Source organism: Passer domesticus, chromosome 14, assembly GCF_036417665.1.
Source record: "Passer domesticus isolate bPasDom1 chromosome 14, bPasDom1.hap1, whole genome shotgun sequence".
Lineage (NCBI taxonomy): Eukaryota > Metazoa > Chordata > Aves > Passeriformes > Passeridae > Passer > Passer domesticus.
In genome coordinates this window covers 3,354,556-3,372,857 of record NC_087487.1, presented here as the reverse complement: position 1 = coordinate 3,372,857, position 18,302 = coordinate 3,354,556, and the positions used below count along the sequence as shown (strand labels likewise).

Genomic DNA, 18,302 nt, shown 5'->3' with positions numbered 1-18,302 from the left:
GCCACCCAGCGTGCCCAGCACCAGGGTACAGTGTTCGCTTCCAAAGGCACGGCCCCGGGCCCTGCCATTCCCGGCTCCAGAGCCCTCCCCAGCCCCAGGGCTCAGCAGAGCAGGTCCGCCTCCGTGCGCAGCGGGGAGCGCCTGCAGGGAGAGGAGGAGGTTGGAGCGTCAGGGTGCTGGTCTGTCCCAAAGCAGCGGGAGCAAAGGCACCAGGATCAGCTCAGCCCAGCGGATAGCGGGAGATAATTCCATGGGGGGGATGGACGCAGCGAGCCCGCAGTGCTGTGTGCTCCTGTCCCCCCTGGGGGAGCCCCAGGAGGGCCAGTCCAGGCAGCACTCACTCGGCCATCTTGGTTGCCAGGTGGTAGACAGTCTGCTTGTCCAGGTAGCGGCAGAAGAGCAGCACGAGGTTGCTGGGCAGGAAGAGAGGCTCGGCCAGCGAGGCTGCAGGCACGCGTGACAGCTCCTGGGACATCAGGTACACCGTGTCTGTCCTGGGGACAGCAGCACCGGGGTGAGCACCCCACGGAGCAGTGACAAACCCTCCCCCCCCAGCTCACACCGTCCCTCACCATGCCTCGAAGTCCCCTCTGCACGGCTTCAGCGGCGCATGCGAGGACAGCAGCCTCTCTCCATGGCTCAGCAGGGAATAGAGCAAGGAGATGCCAAACTGCAGGGAAGCACCAGGAGTGTCACGGCCAGCAGCCCTGGCACCCCAGGGACACAATGGGGCTCAGGGACACGTACCTGGTTCTTCAAGGCCATGGTGAGGGGGAGCTCTGAAGACTCAGGTAGAGGATGGGTGAGCTCCTGCAGGGCGTCGACGAGTTTGCTGAAGGTCAACTCACCCACCACCTCATTCAATGGGCTGTAGAGCAGGGGGAGAGACTGGGCAGGGCAGAGGGGAGAGCAGGAATCTGAGATCTTTTGACCTGTCACAGCCACACTCCCATCCCAGCACTTGGAGGAGAGGGTCACTTCCACCAGGACTGCTGGTGACTAACTCATGGAGGCCTTCTCCTCCCCATGGATGGAAAGGAGCTCCTGTCTCATGCTAACCAACACAGGCCCCCCTCATTGCCCAGAGTGCCATCCCCAGCAAGAACAGAGGAAGAAGGAGACAGCCCAGGTCATCCCTGCCCCTGGCTGGAGGTGCTTGCCTCATCCAGCATGTCCTTCTTCATGAGGAAGGGCAGGTGGCAGGTGATTGTCAGCAGGATCTTCTCCCTTTGCTCTCCAGTCAGGTGGGGCAGCAGCCGGGCCATGAGCTTCTTGCCCTTCCGCACACACAGTAGCTGCAGGAATTCATCTTCTGCCTCCCTGGGAACAAAGGCTCCATTGGCACAAATCCCAGGGGACCTGGAGCATCTCTGTCCACCCAAAAGGACCAGCATCAGCTCCACTGGAGGACAAGGTTCACAGGCAGGGTCAGCACAGGCTGCAGTGACACGCAGAAGGAAGGACCCAATCCCTCCGGTGGCCATCTCAGATCCACAAGGACCAGGACATGCTGCCTGCTCCCCTTTCCCACAGCACAGACTCACTCTTCACTGCTGCAAGCCCTGATTTTCAAGGCTTGGTAGATACTCTCCACTTTTTGGCTCTTCTGCTCCTGCTTCTGGGGCTCTTTCTCCCCTGCAGAGATTTTCTGTTGCAACTCCTCTACTTCCAGCAGCGGCAGGAAGAGCTGGAAAAATGACACAGGGTAAGGAGGAAGCTTGGACATCTTCTACCAATTGGCTGTCCAGGACCCTGCCTAGGTAGATGCCCCCTTAGAGAAATCCCTGGATGAAAACAGAAAACCTGGACCATGCTGCCCTTCCCCAGCACTCACTCACCTTCTCGATCCTGTGCAGCGTCCGCAGCCGGTGGGTCCCTGCAGCCTTTGGGAGGGTAGAAAGGAAGGCACAAAGGTTACAGCCATCCCCAGACACTGCCACCAGCCCAGCACTGGGACAGATGCTCCCTGGGGATCAGGGGTGGCTTCAGGATGCAGAGTAGTCCCATGGGGAAACCATGGCCAGAGCCCAATCCCACTCCTTGGCCGGGCACAAACTGCCACTGCTGAGGCGGTACCTCCTCCAACCGTGTGCCCCATCCCACTGCTCAGAGCAGCTCAAAGCAGCACTCCTGGCAATTCAGGGCCCCAACCAGCCCAGCTTCCCTTCACCTACCTCCTCCTCTACGAAGGCATGGTGCACAGCATCGATGGCCCGGCGAGGGCTGTAGCAGGTGGACACCGTGACCTGGCCCAGCGACCCCGCGATGCGCACCACTGCGGAGGAGCAGGAACACGGTGACACCACATCCCAGAACTCCTCACCCAGCCCCCCAGCACCTGCCCCAGCCCCTCACCAGAGTCGTAGGTCACCACTTTTTGGATGAACGGCGTGACCAGCTTGGGGGGCTTGTTGCGCCTGCCCAGCAGCTCCTCCTCCGCTTGCTTGCGCTCCAGCCGTTGGTAGTAGGTCTGTAACAGCAGGAAAAGGCAGGAGCCCTCTCCACCAGTCCTCAAGGGTTTCTCCAGCTCCCAAAGCCCCAACCCTGAGGGGAAGAACCTGCAGGTGCTGCCAGCAGGAGCTCACCTGGTAGTAGTAGTCATCATCTATATTCTCACTCTGCAGCTGCATCATCTGCACCTTGACGACCCAGTCCTTCTCCTTGGAAGTCATCAGCCCAGCATAAGGGTCCACTTTCCGAGACCACGGCTTCTTGGGGGAGACACTGGCACAGGAGAAGAACTCAGCCCACTGTGCCCACCCAGAGCCCCCCTGCCCTGCACCCAAAAGCACCCCACATACCTCTGCACCTGCCTGCCCTGCCGCTGCATCAGGATGCGCTGGTGCTGGGGGTGCAGCTGGGTCATGTGGCTGGGTGTGCTGCAGGGGACACCAGACAGGGGTCAAGGGGGGTTTTGGGACACCTCCAGAGTGAGGTGACACTCAGCTACTTTGTAGGACCCCTTCAGTCCCACCCCAACATCCCACTCCTGCTACCTGAAGTGCAGCGGGCCCGTGGCTGAGGGGCTGAAGAGGAGAGCAGGGTCCAGAGAAGAGGACATGGGCCTGAAGTGCATGCCCAGGTGCTGTGGTGGGCTGCCCATGGTGGGGGACCCAGACTGGAAAGGGGTCGGAGGCACATACCCTGCTGTCTGAGAGGGAGAGAGGAGAGAAGGGTCTGAGCCTTCCCCTCTGAGCATCCCAGAGGGGTCAGCCAGCTCTGTGCTGGCTCCTGGCTCCCATCCCTCTGGCAAAGTGCTACCTGCAGTCACTGCCACTCTCCCCAGCCCCTGCCACTCCAGGCCACCTCAGAGGGGCCATGGCAGTGGCTCAAAGCCCACCAGGTTACCTGGTTGGGAGTGAAGAGTGCAGAGGGTCTGCAAGCTGGTGAGAAGGGTTGAGGAGAGCACGGGGAGCGAGGAGACATCAGGGGTGCCTGGTGCAGAGCAGGAGACAGGAGGTGTCACTCAGGCCTGTCCTCAAGGCTGCACCTCCAAGGAGGGGGGGGGCAGAGAAAGAAGGGATGCAAGAGCACCCCCAAACCTGTTACCTGCTGGACAAAGCACTGGGAGAGAAGACTTATGTCCCCCAAGCCTAAGTCAGGGGCCTTGAGCCGGGAAGAGCCCCCATAGCCCCTCTGCACAGGAGAGCCAAGGAAGTCGAGGTTGGAAGATGGTGGAGGTCTCTCCAGGACCCGGAGGATGGCTTTATCCTGTGGGGAGGAGGCAGCAGCAGGTGGGAACAGGGCACAGCTGGGAACAGTTTAGCTCCCTCAGCAATAGTCAGCTCACTAAAACCTTTGGTCACTGCTCAACCAAGACCAGCTGGGCTCCCACCCCCATAGCGTGGAGCAGCTGGAGACCCATGGGAACACCCAGCATGGGGATTCCAGTCCCCCCAGTCTCAACAACTTTGCCTTCAAACCCAGGCTCTGCTTTGGGTGTGCACTCACAGCCTTGGCACCCAAGACACATCTGTGCACCTCCAGAGCCATTTAGAGATGCCCCAGGTGTCCCAAATTCCATGTGTGACCCTTGTTCCAGAGTAGTGGGGAGCCCTTAGCCAGCTCCTGAAGGCCTGGCTGGAGGTACCCACCTCCAGCATGAGGTGGCATGGGACACTGCCAGGGCAGGAGCCCCACGTCGTGGGATCCATCGCCAGCTGGAAAACAGGGAGATGTTGGCATAAGGCAAATGAACAGGAGGAGAGAGCAGGGGACACCACAGGAGCCACCCTGCCTCATCACCAGATGGGTGGGGACATTTTTACCGTGTCCTCCTTGCCAAACTCTTCCCAGAAAGTCCCAATCCCGCTGTCCAGCACCGCCGAGTCCTCGCTCTGCAAGGAGAGGGCAGTTAAAGGTCTGCCTCCCTGCCCCAGAGGGCAGTCCTGTGGGAAGGACCCACAGGTGTGGGATGGAGCGGGGAGCAGCAGGACCCCCTGGCTGCTCACACATCACCTCCAGCGTGGGTTTGCTGCGCACAGCTCTCATCACTGCTGGGTCTCCCAGTTCACTGGACTCCTCAAAGCACTCCTGATCTTCCTCCTGCTCCTCAGTCCCCAGCTCCTCTACGTCTTCCTCCAGCTGAGACTTAACCTGCTCCATCTCCAGCTCTATCCCACCTTCCTCCTCGGCCAGCTGCTCAGCTGCTCTTCCAGTTGCCTCTACCAGTGCTTTGGCCACCTCAGGGCTTATCTTCGGTACCACCAGGAGTTTTGGGACATCCTCCTCTGTGGAGTCTCGGTCTTAGAGGGGGAGAAGCAGCACACAGCAGTGTGGGTGAACGCCTAGGCAGTGCCCACCAGGGTGTGCACTCCCCCGAGTGCTGGCAGGTCTCTCCAACACCAGGACTCCCCTGAGGTCTTACCTAACCCAAAAGTCATCTCGTTGTACAGGTCGAGCTCCTCATCCTCCTCAGCCATCTCTTCCAGCAGAAGTGCATCTTCCACCAGCAGAAAATCCTCGATAATCTAGAGTTGGAAGCAGCAGATTCCTCGCTAAGGGAGAGGTAACCCTAGCATACTCCCAAAGTGAGGAGGGGCACCCAACCTCCCCCTCACACTCTACTGGTGGCGCCAGGCAACCCACGGGGCTCACAGCTGGAAAAGGGAAAAGCGGCAGGCAGCGAGGACAGGAGGCGCAGCTCTGCCGGCAGCAGCGCGGCTGGGCTGAGACACCTTTAGGCTTCAGAGCGAACACCCGCTACGCGGGCACGGGCGAGAACAAGGCAGGGAAGAGCATCCCACCAGCACCTCCAGGGCAGCGTCTGCCCCGGAGAACGAGCACCGCAGAGGGAGCGGGACGCCAGGAGGCGGCAGCGGGGAGCGGAGCGGGGCAGGCACTCACAACGCGCTCGCCGCCTTCTGCCATGCCGCGGTGGTGCCGCCGCCGCCGCCTCCTCCCGCTCACCCACCCTCCGCCCGCCCGTCCTGGTCCCTCTGCGGGGCCGCGGTGCCCCCGCCGCCCCTTTTATGGGCCGCCCCCGCCGCCCCGGCATGCGCCTGCCGTACAGCATGGCGGCTCCCAGCGGCGCCCCGCGCCTGCGCACTGGGCCCCGGGGCTGGGGGCTCCGTGACCGCCCCCGCGGCTCTCGGAGAGCCCCACAGCCCAGCCCGGCTTCCCCCGCTGCTGCCGCGCTGCTCTCGGAGCTGACACCCTTCCCAGGAGTCATGGAACACTGGTGGGATGCGGTCTGTCGGGATTGAGTAGTCTGGTAGGTAACACTGAGCACAGGTGTCAACACTAACACTGTAAACTTCTGCATCCCACAAAGCATAGCGGGTTGCCCTTATCCCCCTGAATTATCCTCCTGAATTATCCCCCTGAATACCAGGAGTGCCTTGGTCATGTCACCCACTCCCAAATAATTCTCCCAATATTCTGCTAATAAAAGCAGAAACATCCCTAGATGGATGTTTCTGGAAGATTTGGCTACTGTAACCAAATCCTTGTGGCTTTTAATGAACATCATGTGAAAGAGCTGTGCTTCTGTTTACCGGGAGATTCTGACAGGTGTCGTGGGTTACAGCAGAGTCATTGCAAGGGATTCACACCCCAAAGGGCCCATGGAAAGGATGCCTGTCCTGCCATCCTCTCCCCGAGGTGAGTGTCCACTTGGGCAGAGCCAGATTCCCCCCGGGACAGCAGGACTGGTGACTGCTGATGTGGTGACCCTAACAGCAGCTCTGCACCAATGGAGTGCTCAGGGATTATTTCTGCCCGAGCCCTGAGATCCCTGATAAGGCTCTGGCCACAGCTGCAGCTGTTTATCCCACACTGAGAAAAACACTGAGTGTTTTCAGCTGCCTGGCTGGCACTGCCCACTGAGTAGCTGGCAAACCCAGCAGGAGCTGGGCCAGAGGGAACTGATAACAAGTGTTTTCAAGATTTTCCTTTGCTTGGCCTCTCCTGATTTACCTGCTGCCTTTGCGGTGTTCACCACACATTGCTTTATTAATTTAATTTGTGTTTTAATGAGGTACATTAAGAGGTCCTAAAGGGACTTAGTGTTTTGGTGCTTACACCATGCTGCTGTTTTCTCCCCACTAGCAGTGACCTGGCTTTCTTTTCCCTTTATTTTCCTTCCAAGCAGCACCACTGGGACACTCAGTGGCATTCCTAGCCTAGGTTTTGAAAGAGGTTAAAAGGGAAGGTGGATGGCTTGCTCCACCATAGTCTGTTGGTGGAATACCGGCCCTGGATGCGAAATCTTCTGCAAGAGATTTACCCCCATTTAAGTTGGAAAAGCTCTCTGTGACCATCAAGTCAAATCATCCCTCCAGCACTGCCAAAGCCACCACTAACCCATATCCCCAGGTGCCACATCCACAGCGCTTTTAAATCCCTCTAGGGACGAGGACTCTGCCACTGCCCTGGCAGCCTGTGGCAAGGCTGGACAGCCCTTTCAGAGAATAACTTTTCTCTAAGATCCAACCTAAACCTTCCCTGGTGCTACTTGAAGCTATTTCCTCTTGTCCTCTCCTCTGTTCCTTGCAAGCAGAGCCCGACCCCACCTGGCTGCCCCCTTCTGTCAGGGAGTTGTAGAAAGAAGGTCCCCCCGAGCCTCCTTTTCTCCAGGCTGAGCCCCTTTCCCAGCTGCTCCTGGTGCTGCAGCTCCTTCCCCAGCTCTGTTCCCTTCCCTGGACACGCTCCAGCCCCTCCATGTCCTGTTAGGAGCGAAAGGCGCAGAACTGACCCCAGGATTTGGGGTGTGGCCTCAGCAGTGCCCAGCACGGGGGACGGGCGCTGCCCTGTGGCCACACGGGGGCTGGTCCAGCCCAGGTGCCGTTGCCCACCCGGGTCCCGTCCGGGGGCTGCTGCCCACGCCCCGGGGTCTCTGCCCGGGCTCTCGCCCGCCCAGCGCGGAACTGAAAGCGAAAGCGCTTCCAAGCTGGCCCGCACAACCCCAGAGCTCCCGTTCTACCTGGAAACTGATGACGTAGAGGCCGCTCCGCGCCACGATTGGCCGCGAGTTCCGGAGGCTATAAAAGGCGGAGTGCGGGCAGGGGTGGGACATTCCGGGAAACGGCGAGGCGGCGGCGAGCGGCGATGGCGCGGGGGGCCCTGGCGCTCGGTGTGCTTGCGCTGCTGGCGCTGCTCGGCCTGGGGGCGGCCGCTGGTGAGAGCCTGGGGCGGCGCGAAGGGTCCCGGCGGGGGTGAGGGGCTGCGGGGTCCCGGCGGGTCCGCTCACTGTGCTCGGGTGGGTGGGCGAGTGTTGGCATCGAGGCGATGCCCACGGCAGCCCCGCTTCTCACGAGCCCTCGCCCCTCTCTCCAGAGGCACCGAAGGTCGAAGTCTACGCCCGTTCACGCGCCGAGGAGGGAAAGGAGAACACCCTCCACTGCTTTGTCACTGGCTTTCACCCGCCCAAGATTAACATCACACTCCTGAAGAACGGGGAGCCCATTCCCGGCGTCAAGTACGGGGACTTGTCCTTCAACGAGAAGTGGCAGTTCCAGCGCCTGGTCTATGTGCCCTTCGTCCCCACAAGGGGTGACAGCTTCTCTTGCAGGGTGATGCATTCCACCATGCCAGAGGCACGCGATTACCTCTGGGGTAAGTTGTGCCTTCCCTCCTGCATGCTGGAGCTCCTTGCTTTATATCCGTGCTGTCTCTGTTCCTTTTCCTGGGAAGCAGGAGTGGGGTTTGAAGATGTTAGACATAGAAAGCTAACTTGGTTTTAGCTGAAAAGGGTGTTACATGTACCTGTGAAGGATCCAGGGGGAACGCACACTGGTGTTAGTCCATAGGGATTTGGTGATGCCGTGTCACTGATCTCTGCCTTGGTAAACTTAACTAGAAGGTGATGGGTCATGCAGTGAGTTTTTGCTTTATATTGTGTGAGTATAAAGAAGGACAGTATAAAGGAAACACAGCAGTGGTCAGGCTGGTGGTGGTGGCCTAGCCTCGGCTACAGCTGAAGGCAACTGGTTGCCACACTGGGGCTGTTTCTGGGGGGATCCTTGTGGGGACAGGGGGTGCCATTAGCCCCCAGGTCTAACGCTCCGTGCTTCTTTCCTGCAGAACCAGACTTCTGAGCTGTGTCTGGATGATCCATGGTGAGTTGTTCCCGTGCTGTGTGCTGTGCTGATAAGGGAAATACAGACCCATTTATGTAGGGAGGGGGGGTTTGAAAAGCTGAGGAACAGGAGCAACCACAGCCAAAAAGTAGATCCTATTTGGGACACAAAAAAACTCTTGCCACGCCCTTTGTGCCCACTATATTGGTCTGTTTTTGGCCATCCCCTGCCTACAAGAGTCCTGTGCTCCAAAAAAAGGATAACTTTGGAGAAAATCTTCCTTGCATGTCGTTGGTGTGTCAGCGAGATACCGCAGGGAGAGAGTTGTCGCAGGTCCCCTAAAGCTCCCTCAGGGCTGAAGCGCTGTTTCCTGCCAGGGGAGGAGCAGGAAGTCACTGCACCCGAGATCCCTGTGCCTCAGAGTAGGGGCAGGCTGGGTAACCCTGCACAGGCCGGCCTCCTGTGGGATTCATGAGGCACAAACCAGAAACACTTCTGGGTTTATTCACCGGTGTCTCAGTCTGACGGCTCCAAGTTCTTCAAACTGTCTGCGTGTAACTGATCTGGGTGTAGCAATGGGGAAATTCTAGTTTAACACTTGGTAGGGAAAAGAAACTGAATATGTGGCTGAGCTGATGTAATCCTGGTTGAAACAGCTAAATTATGTGCCCTGTTAGAGGCTGGATAATGATTAACTGTTCCTGGGACAAGCCTTGACAGGACCTTCATATGAAATGCCCCAGTTCCTGCAGAGCTATAAAAAGTTGTATACAGTCACTCCTCTGGTTTGTCGCTCACCTTGGGGCAGTGGGGTGTGAGCCTGGCCCCAGGGCAGGGTCTGGAATGTGCTGCACCATGGCTGTGGTTGGTGGGACATTGGTGAGGGATGCCATGGCTGGCTGCAGGTGGGACGTGGGTGACTTCACTGTGGTCTGGGGATGAGGATTTACTGAGCTGGCATGGAAAAGAGTGGAGAGCAGGACAAACTCCTCCCTGGCGTGGAGAACAAGGGTCCTCTTGACTTGCTGAACTCAGAACTGCACCAAGGAGGGGACAGAGAAGCAGTTTCTGCAGGATTTTTACCTAAATCTCTGAGGGGATTTACCTAAATCACTGAAGATAGTTCTGCAGGGATGCTGCAGTCAAGACTGCTCTGAGGAAGCTGGTTTTTAGTCCTAAAATGATTGCAGTTGAAGGTGCCACTAGAGTGACTGATGTCAATCTTCTCTCTCCATGCAGATTTGAGACATTCTTCTTACAAGTCAGCGTCCTCAAGCTTCTGTCTATTCTTCATCACAGCCACAAGACTGATCAACTTTCTTGCAGAAATTTGCTAATAAGCCTTGTTAAAAATATCACCTAACCACAGCATCAAGGAAGCCCTCCAGGCTTTTTGAACACGTAGCTAAAAATGCCCGCATTACTGCTTAAAAAACAATGGTAACTCTTCACTGCTCAAAAATTTGCAGGATTTGCATAATAAACTGCTGGTCCTTAAAATGTTCCTTCATTTGACAAGTTGATTTCACAGGCTCTGATGGCCACTGGGTTGTGGGTGGGTATGTAGCCTTGGTGGCATGATGGGCACTTGAGCTTTTTATATCCCACTGCGAAGATGCAAGAACACTTTTCCATCAATAAAAAGAGAATTAAAGATATTTTTTTTGCTGATGTGGTATCTGCCTGGCTGGAGGCTCCTGCATGGGTCTGAAGGGAAGGAACAAGGTTTAAAAAGGGATAAAGAACCTTGGGGACACAGAAGGAGTGATGGCAGGGAATGGTGCTCACACCAATGGGGAGAGCTCTGGCAGCTGCATTTTGGAGTGTGTGGTGTAAAGCTGAGCCTGGGGGAAGCTGATGTGTGTGTTGGTGAATTTCAGTTCTGGTTTTCTCTGTGCCTGAGCCCAGGGAGAAGTGCAGTTGGGGCCAGTCCTCTGTTACACTGTGGGGGATTCACACTACCCAAAACCAGTGCTGCTGCCATCAGCTCATTTTTATTTTATGAAGGAATCAGTGATTGCTTGAGGAATATTGTATCCAAATGGATTTAACCAGGACCACTAGTATGGGATTAAGGGTTCCTGGCATCCCATGTCTCCTCTTGGGTATATTAAGATTGGCTGTGATAGTGTCACAGAACTTACACTTGGGATTTTTGATGGATATTGTCTTGTTCCCTAGTTATTTTCATTATAACCACTTTTTTTTTGTTAGGGATTTGGAAAATCCAGGCTGTTGCAGGTCCAGCACCCACATGGTAGGTTGCTGAGGGGCAGGACTCCATGATGGGGATCCCTTTGGGTTCATCAGAGCGTGTTCAAGGCAGGACAGGCAGGGCTGCCATGGCTGGGTGGTTGTGCACAGTGCTCATCTCAGCACGGGGCAGCAGGACACAGCTCACCTGCAGCACCAGATGCACTCTGGTAACCAGGCAGCACCAGCAGTGCTCCCTGTGAGAGGAGGTGGCCTGGGACAGGGGAAAAGGTTTCAGCTCCTCTCTCAGACACCCCCGTGGAGCAGCACAAGGAGCTGTGGAACATGTCATGGCCTCCTCCCCTGGATCATGAAGGGCCACCAAAGTGCTTTCCACCACCTCAGCTCCACCTTTTCTATCCTCAAGAGCACCAGAATAATTGCTGGGTAACCACTGCACCAAGAGTGCTTCACCCTAATTAGGACCGGAGTGGAGACGACTGCAGAAACTGAAGATTCAGTGGGGGCAATGTGAAGTGACCCTGCCCCCAAAGGACACATCATCATCTTCCCACACTGGGGAAGCCTGCCCTTATTGCATCTGTGGAATTTTTCTGTTCCTGCTTAAGAAACATTTTGATGGTTTACTCAAAAATCCCCTGTGTGTGGGAGAACAACACATGACCACACCAGAGAGTGATTTCCTTTAACTGCTGGATTTCAGAACCATGTCCAGAAATCCCTTCTCTGTTTTATCCAGGATCCCTGGGGTTCTGAGGTACTCAAAATGTTGCTGTGCTGCTGCTGTTGCTGGCCACAGTTCCCAGGGGATGGGTTATCCTGAGGGATATCTTGGAAAGCTTCAAGCATGAAACAAACCTCATTTGTGCTGCATGAAATAAAAACAATTTTTATGCAAGCAGTTTCCAGAATCAGCAAAATGCAAGAGTTTTTCTGAGAAAAGCTTCTAGGAGAACAAGGACCGAGTCCAACTCCTAACTCTGCACGGGACACCCTAGAACCCCACCCTGTGCCTCAGAGTGTTGTCCAAGTGCCCTTTGAGCTCTGCCAGCCTTGGGGCTGCCCTGGGGAGCTGTTCCAGTGCCCGGCCACCCTCGGGGGAAGAACCTTTCCCTAATATCAGCTTAAATCTCCATGACGCCGTTCCAGGCGTTCCCCCTCTCGCCGGGTTTTCCCAGCACCGCTTCCCCTCACGGCCGCCCCCCTCAGGGCCGTTCCCGCCATCATCTCCCCTCAGGGCGGTTCCCGCCTTGCCCCAGCCCCTCAGGGCGGTTCCTGCCTCCTTGCAGCCCCTCAGGGCCGTTCCCCTCAGGGCTGTTCCTGCCTCCTTACAGCCCCTCAGGGCCGTTCCCGCCTTGCCCCAACCCCTCAGGGCGGTTCCCGCCTTGCCCCAGCCCCTCAGGGCGGTTCCTGCTTCCTTGCAGCCCCTCAGGGCCGTTCCACTCAGGGCCGTTCCCGCCCTCGTCTCCCCTCAGGGCTGTTCCCGCCTTCCCCCAGCCCCTTAGGGCCGTTCCCCTCAGGGCGGTTCCCGCCTTGCCCCAGCCCCTCAGGGCGGTTCCTGCCTCCTTGCAGCCCCTCAGGGCCGTTCCCCTCAGGGCGGCTCCCACCGCGATGTTCCGCGGGCAGCGTGCTTGGTTCTCGCAGAGCGTCAGCCCGGGCCCGCGGGGGCTGTGGGGTGAGGGGGCAGACAACAGCAAAGTCCAGGGGAGCCCCGGGGCACGGAGCTGGCAGGAATCCACCAGCTTTGGCAGGGTTTGGCAGGGGCAGAGCCCTGTCACCGCTCAGAGGGAGTTAGGAGGGGAGCAGAGCCCCGTTGCTCAGCAGCGGGGACACGGCTCTGCCACCCCTTCGTGGGACCGAGACCCACACAACAGGGCAGAGCACGAGCTGGGCCAGCCCGCGGTGCCCCCACACTGGAGAAAAGCCCTGAACAGCCCTCGGGGGAGCAATGGGAGTCCCACAGCCACGGGGAGCTGTCACATTCCACTTCAGAGCCCGTCTCTGCGGCCCCACAAGCAGCTGTGCCCACCCAGGTCAGCCCCAGGTGGGACCCCCGGGTGCCCGCCCTGACCTCGCTCCCTGTCCCCCGCAGCAGACGGCGGAGGGACGCTCGCCCACTGGCTGGATGCCGAGTACCTCTTCAGCAGCGATGCTGCCCACCCCGACACCCGCAGGTGGGCACAGGAGGCCTTAATGTACTCAGCGAAAAGTATTTCATGGTTGCTGACATCCTGTGAAAGTCAAGGGCGTGTTTTTAAAGTCATGGTATGGATCTGCCAGGATCTTATTGCCCACTGGGCGCAGGAAAACTCACACCCACACTAAGCTATAGAGAGACGGAATAGAGAAAAAACATCCATGTGTTGAGATGGGCTTAACTGTGATATAAATTAAATTAATTCTGCTGGTTTCTTGCTGAGTGTGAATTATCTGCTGGAAAATCAGCAGCTAAAACAGAGCTGATACAATTGCCAAGGAAGGAAGGAACCTTTTGCTAAAAAGCCAGTGTGAATTAATGCTAAAAGGACGCACTGGGGTAAAAATGGACGGAAAAGGACTGAAATGCTTAATTAAAAAAAAATAGAGAGCTACGGCACATTTGTAGATATAAAAGGAAAGTCTTAATGACCTTCCTCACTTTCTCAATATCAGTGAATACTTGTATTTATTCATTATTTAGTCACGTAAATATGGGAAAGGAAGCTGCCATGCTTCTTTTAGGCTTTGCCAGGCTGGACTAAGTAGTTTGTTTTTAACACACCAGTGCTTAAAACTGGCTTTGAATTTTGGAATCTTTCAGCCACCTGCTCCAGCTAAGCGAGGGGAATTCCAGTAAAAACAGAGTAACAGCTTTTCTTCTGCAACAACGTGCTGCCAGACCAGCCTGCTCCTCCAGGGGGAATTCTGGATATTTTTTTATATACATATAGTATATATATATATATAATGTGTGTATATATATATATAGTATATAGTATATATATACTATATATATACACACACTACATATACTATATACAGAGTATACTATAGTATACATATAGTAGATATACAATATAAAAACATATATATACACTATTACTAATTATACAATTTTTATATATATACTCAATATACATTGAATATATACATATATTTCAATGTATATTGTTAGATAGATCATTGTGGAAAAATGTAATCATTATACACATCCTTAAACCCAGCAAACAAGATTTAATTCCTCTCTAAGGAGGACAGTGAGGGATGGAGCAGTCTCCACCTCCTTGCTCAGCTGTGTGAACAGGAAACAGTGTCGTGAAGGATAATTGTAGAAAAATCCTGTCTTTGCCCTCCCCAAAGTAGTTTCACCTCAAGAGCAGAGTGGGACTGTGTAATCCCTAAAAACATATTTATCCTTGTCCCTCCTCCAGGCTGCCCCTGGGAGGTGGGACTGTAACAGGACTGGTAGAGTCTCACAGGTAGAAAATCACAGAAAATTAGGTGTTTTTGGCAAAAAAAAACAGAGCAGGTTTCATGACAACACCCGTCTAAACGTTTTGGTTTGCTTCCAGGTTCTCCTTTGGAAAGCAGCTCTCTTTCTCTTCCAGCATACACGAGAGTCTCAGTTACCTGGAGGGCAGAGCCACAGTCTTTCACTCCTCCTACCTCTCAGTGTGTGCGAGCACCGGAGCTGGAGAGAGGCCCTCGGTGGTTCTGGGCCACTTCGTCCTGCCCCCTGCCTGCCTGCATGAAGGTCAGGCAAAAAAAAATCATCTGGGGATATTTTCCCGTGGAAATCCCCCACAAGTACAGCCTTGGTACTGACACTTACTTGTCTGTGGGAGGGACTTTTCCTTCACTTGGGAGTGGCTCTTCCTCCCACAGGGCAGAGTATGATCCATCTGTTATCACAGAATGGCTTGACCTTGAACATTCCCAGGGATGGGGCAGCCACAGCTGCTCTGGGAAACCTCTGCCAGGCCCTCACCACCCTCACAGGGAAGAATTTCTTCCCAGTATCCCATCTAACCCTGCCCCCTGGCAATGGGAAGCCTTTCCCCCTTGTCCTGTCCCTCCATCCCTTGTCCCCAGTCCCTCTCCAGCTCTCCTGGAGCCCCTTCAGGCCCTGGCAGGGCTCTGAGCTCTCCCTGAGCCTGCTCCTCTCCAGGTGAGCACCCCCAGCTCTCCAGCCTGGCTGCACCCTCAGAGCATCTCCATGGGCTCCTCTGGGCTCTCTCCAGGAGCTCCACGTCCTGCTGCTCTTGGGGACACCAGAGACGAGCCCAGGACACATGGCTGGGTCATACCCATGAGCTTCTCATGCACCAACACGCCCCAGTTCTCCTCAGGGCTGCTTTCAATCCATCCCTGCCCACCCAGAATTTGTGCTTGGGATTGCCCTGACCCAAGGGCAGGACTTTGCCTTTGGGCTTGTCCCCAGAGGGACCTGCAGGGCATCACACCAGCAGCAACTGCCACAGCCCTGTTTTTGGTGCTCTCACAGTCACTAGTTTTGTTGTTCTTGTCAGAAATCAGAAGGAAAATTGGCCGGTTTATCTGGGAGAAGGCAGATGCCCTTGAAGAAGAGGTAAGATGAAAAATCTGTACTACACCTGTATGTGCTGGAGGATGAGCTTGTGCTAAGCAGGGAGCTGGCACAGGAATTCAGGGGGAAAAGAGTACATATAATTTTTGGGAAAAGGGGCAGGCAACTCAGGAAGCATTTAAAGATGTCCTTAGGTCATGCAGAAAGAAGAAAATTAGAGGTGAAAGCTCAGTTAGAACTTAATCTGCCCACCTCTGTAACGGGTAATATTTTTATAAATACTTTATTAACAAAAGGAGGGACAAGTAAAACGTCCATTCTTTGTTGAAGTGTCCATCACCAAAGACTAGGAAAAGGCTGAGGTACTTAACCCCTTCTTTGCCTCAGTCTTCAACACTAAGACTGGTTGGATCAGGACAAAGGGCCCCCTGAGCTGGCAGACAGGCATGGGGAGCAGAATGGACCCCCAGAAATCCAGGAGGAGGCAGTCACTGCCCTGCTGGGCCACTGAGATACTCACGAGTCCACGGGCCTGGATGGGATCCATCCCAGGGTGAGGAGGGAGCTGGAGGAAGAGCTTGCCAAGCTGCTGTCCATTATTTATCACTAGTCCTGGCTCACTGGGGAGGGCCCAGATGACAAGGGACAATGTGACACCCCTCCACAAGAAGGGTTGGAAGGAGGGTCTAGGGAACTACAGACCTTTCAGTGTGAGTGGTGGCAGGGAAGGTTATGGAGCAGGTCACCCCCAGTGCTATCACACAGCACATCCAAGGGATCAGACCCAGCCAGCATGGATTTAGGAGGAGCAGGTCCTACCTGACCAAGTGGATTTCCTTTCATGGCGAGGGGACTCACTGGATGAAGGAAAGGCTGTGGATGTTCCTATCTGGACATCAGCAAAGCCTTTGACACCATTTCCTACAGCACCTCCTGGAGAACTGCAGCCCAGAGCTGGGACAATTGGGGTCTGGTCACCAGTGGTGTCCCGCAGGGATCAGTGCTGGGCCCAGGCCTGTTCAGTGCCTTTGCTGAAGGTCTGAATGAGGGGACTGAGCCCACACATAGGTGACACCCAGTTGAGTGGGAGTGTGGTTCTACTGGAGGCTGGGAGGCTCTGCTGAGGACCCAGACTGGCTGGATCAATGGACCAGGGTCATTTGTAGGAGGGTCAGCAAGGCCATGGTCTGGGTGCTGCACTTTGGCCACAATAACCCCTGCAGAGCTACAGACTGAGATGAGTGGCTGGAAAGCAGCCCAGCAAGAAAGGTCCTGGGAGTGCTGACCAACAGCAGCTGAACATGAGCCCAGGTGGCCAAGGATGCCAGCGGCACCTGGCCTGTGTGGCCAGCAGGACCAGGAGTCCTGATTTTTCCCCTGTATTGGGCACTGCTGAGGCCCCAACTTGAGTGCTGTGTCCAGGTCTGGACCCCTTAATTCAAGGACATTTTGGTGCTGGAGGAGGTCCAGAGAAGGGACTGAGCCAGGGAAGGGTCTGGAGCACCAGGAGCACTGAGGGAGCTGGGGGAAGCTCAGCCTGGAGAAAAGGAGGCTCAGAGACCTTCTGGCTCTGTACAACTCCCTGACAGGAGGGGGCAGCTGAGTGGGGGTCAGGCACTGCTCCCAGGGACAGGATGAGACAATACTGCCTTAAGGTGCACCAGGAGAGGTTTATGTTGCACATCAGAAATAATTTCTTCCCAGAAGGGGTGATGAGGCACTGGAATGGGCTGCCCAGAATGACTGGATGTGGCACTCAGTGCCCTGCTCTGGTTGGGAAGGTGGTGATGGGTCACTGGTTGGACCTGATGGTCTTCTCCAACTAAATTCTGATTCCTTGTGCTTGCTGTGCTGTGTGTCCCTCCCTGCATGACATCCCGAGGGGGACAGCACTGGAAGGACTGTCTCCCTTGCCCTAGACATATCTAGTCAGCAGTGTGCTGTTCCAGGGATTCCAATTGCCACAGGCTGAGCTCAGCCCTTTGCTGTGGTGCTTTCCTTCCCCATGTCACTGCCCACTCTCCTCTCAAAGCAACTTCCAAGCATTTTTGAAGCAGGGATGCCCTTAAATTTAAAATTTAACTCTGAATTATGCTTAAAATCATAAGCCCTAAAAATTCATGCACTGGGAATGTTTCCCAAGTGCTCTGCAGGTGACCCAGGGTACAACTGTAACTCATTCTTGTGCTGATATTCACAGCCCAACGAAAATCCGACAGAGGAACCAGAAGCAGCAAGAAATGACTGTGAGGAAGAATCAGAGGAGGAAGTGCTAGACCTGGCTGAGAGGTATTTTCCTACCTTGGGTGGAGGATTTGGATGCACGCCCGATTCCAAGCAATCCTAACACACAGGAACACAGATTTTTTTTCCCTCCTGATACAGCAGTGAAGAAACAGACTCTGAAGCACCTGCCCAGGGAGAATTTCCATACCGTGCCCTCCAGGAATACCCAATAAATAACATGGTGACAGGTAAATAAATCCACCTGGAAAGGGCTGCAGATGGGGCAGATGGAGCAGGGACCCAGTGAGCCCATTTTCCCTCCACAGGCTATGCCTCTGCACGGGACATGAAGAAATATGAGGGGGAACTCCACGATTTTATCCCTGGCACCTCGGGCTATGCAGCATACTGGGTTCAAAGCAAGTGCAGCATTTACTGTGAGAAGACCAAAATGAAGAGGAAATGGTAAGGAACAGGTGGCTGCAGCAGCAAAAACTTCAATGTAAGAGCTGCCAAGTGATTTATAAATTATCCAGCTACAGCTCAGAGCGTTCAATGTGTTATTTAAGTACTGGCTACAGTTACAGCAGTATTTGCTTCTTTAAGTAACTACTAAAACTAAATTTCATAACAAACATAAATACAGACATTTTTCCCCAAAACAGAAATATTTTCTTTTTATTTCAGGGCAGGGGGGTGGTTTAAGCTGTGTTTTAACTAATTTAAGCAAGTTTTTCTTGGAGGGACAATCCAAGATCTCTTCACTTTCATTTAATCAAGGAATTTTAAGACTTTCCCCTTTCGTTTAAGCACTTGGA

At 55.0% G+C, this 18,302-nt stretch overlaps 3 protein-coding genes across 3 annotated transcripts; 2 read left to right on the top strand and 1 right to left on the bottom strand.

The window, feature by feature from the left end:
* Positions 1-11: 11 nt before the first annotated feature.
* Positions 12-5,515, bottom strand: PATL2 (PAT1 homolog 2). Its single transcript, XM_064389051.1, is given in 20 exon segments — positions 12-141; positions 342-494; positions 573-670; positions 748-888; positions 1,161-1,320; positions 1,545-1,687; positions 1,839-1,883; positions 2,175-2,275; positions 2,356-2,470; positions 2,586-2,724; positions 2,802-2,879; positions 2,997-3,151; positions 3,349-3,435; positions 3,550-3,711; positions 4,095-4,160; positions 4,269-4,337; positions 4,459-4,745; positions 4,868-4,970; positions 5,347-5,427; positions 5,429-5,515. Coding segments are annotated over 20 exon segments (2,310 nt in total). The 3' UTR covers positions 12-101.
* A 1,962-nt stretch (positions 5,516-7,477) lies between these two features.
* Positions 7,478-10,177, top strand: B2M (beta-2-microglobulin). The gene is made up of 4 exons (XM_064389015.1): positions 7,478-7,618; positions 7,777-8,055; positions 8,524-8,558; positions 9,759-10,177. Exons 1-3 carry the CDS (start codon positions 7,549-7,551, stop codon positions 8,535-8,537), a joined length of 363 nt encoding a protein of 120 aa, XP_064245085.1. The 5' UTR covers positions 7,478-7,548; the 3' UTR covers positions 8,538-8,558; positions 9,759-10,177.
* Positions 10,178-12,344: 2,167 nt separating this feature from the next.
* TERB2 (telomere repeat binding bouquet formation protein 2) lies at positions 12,345-18,145 on the top strand. The gene is made up of 7 exons (XM_064389462.1): positions 12,345-12,408; positions 12,826-12,907; positions 14,321-14,466; positions 15,242-15,300; positions 17,459-17,547; positions 17,644-17,732; positions 17,811-18,145. The coding sequence occupies exons 1-7, from the start codon at positions 12,345-12,347 to the stop codon at positions 17,951-17,953; spliced, it is 672 nt and encodes a 223-aa protein (XP_064245532.1). The 3' UTR covers positions 17,954-18,145.
* Positions 18,146-18,302: the final 157 nt, after the last annotated feature.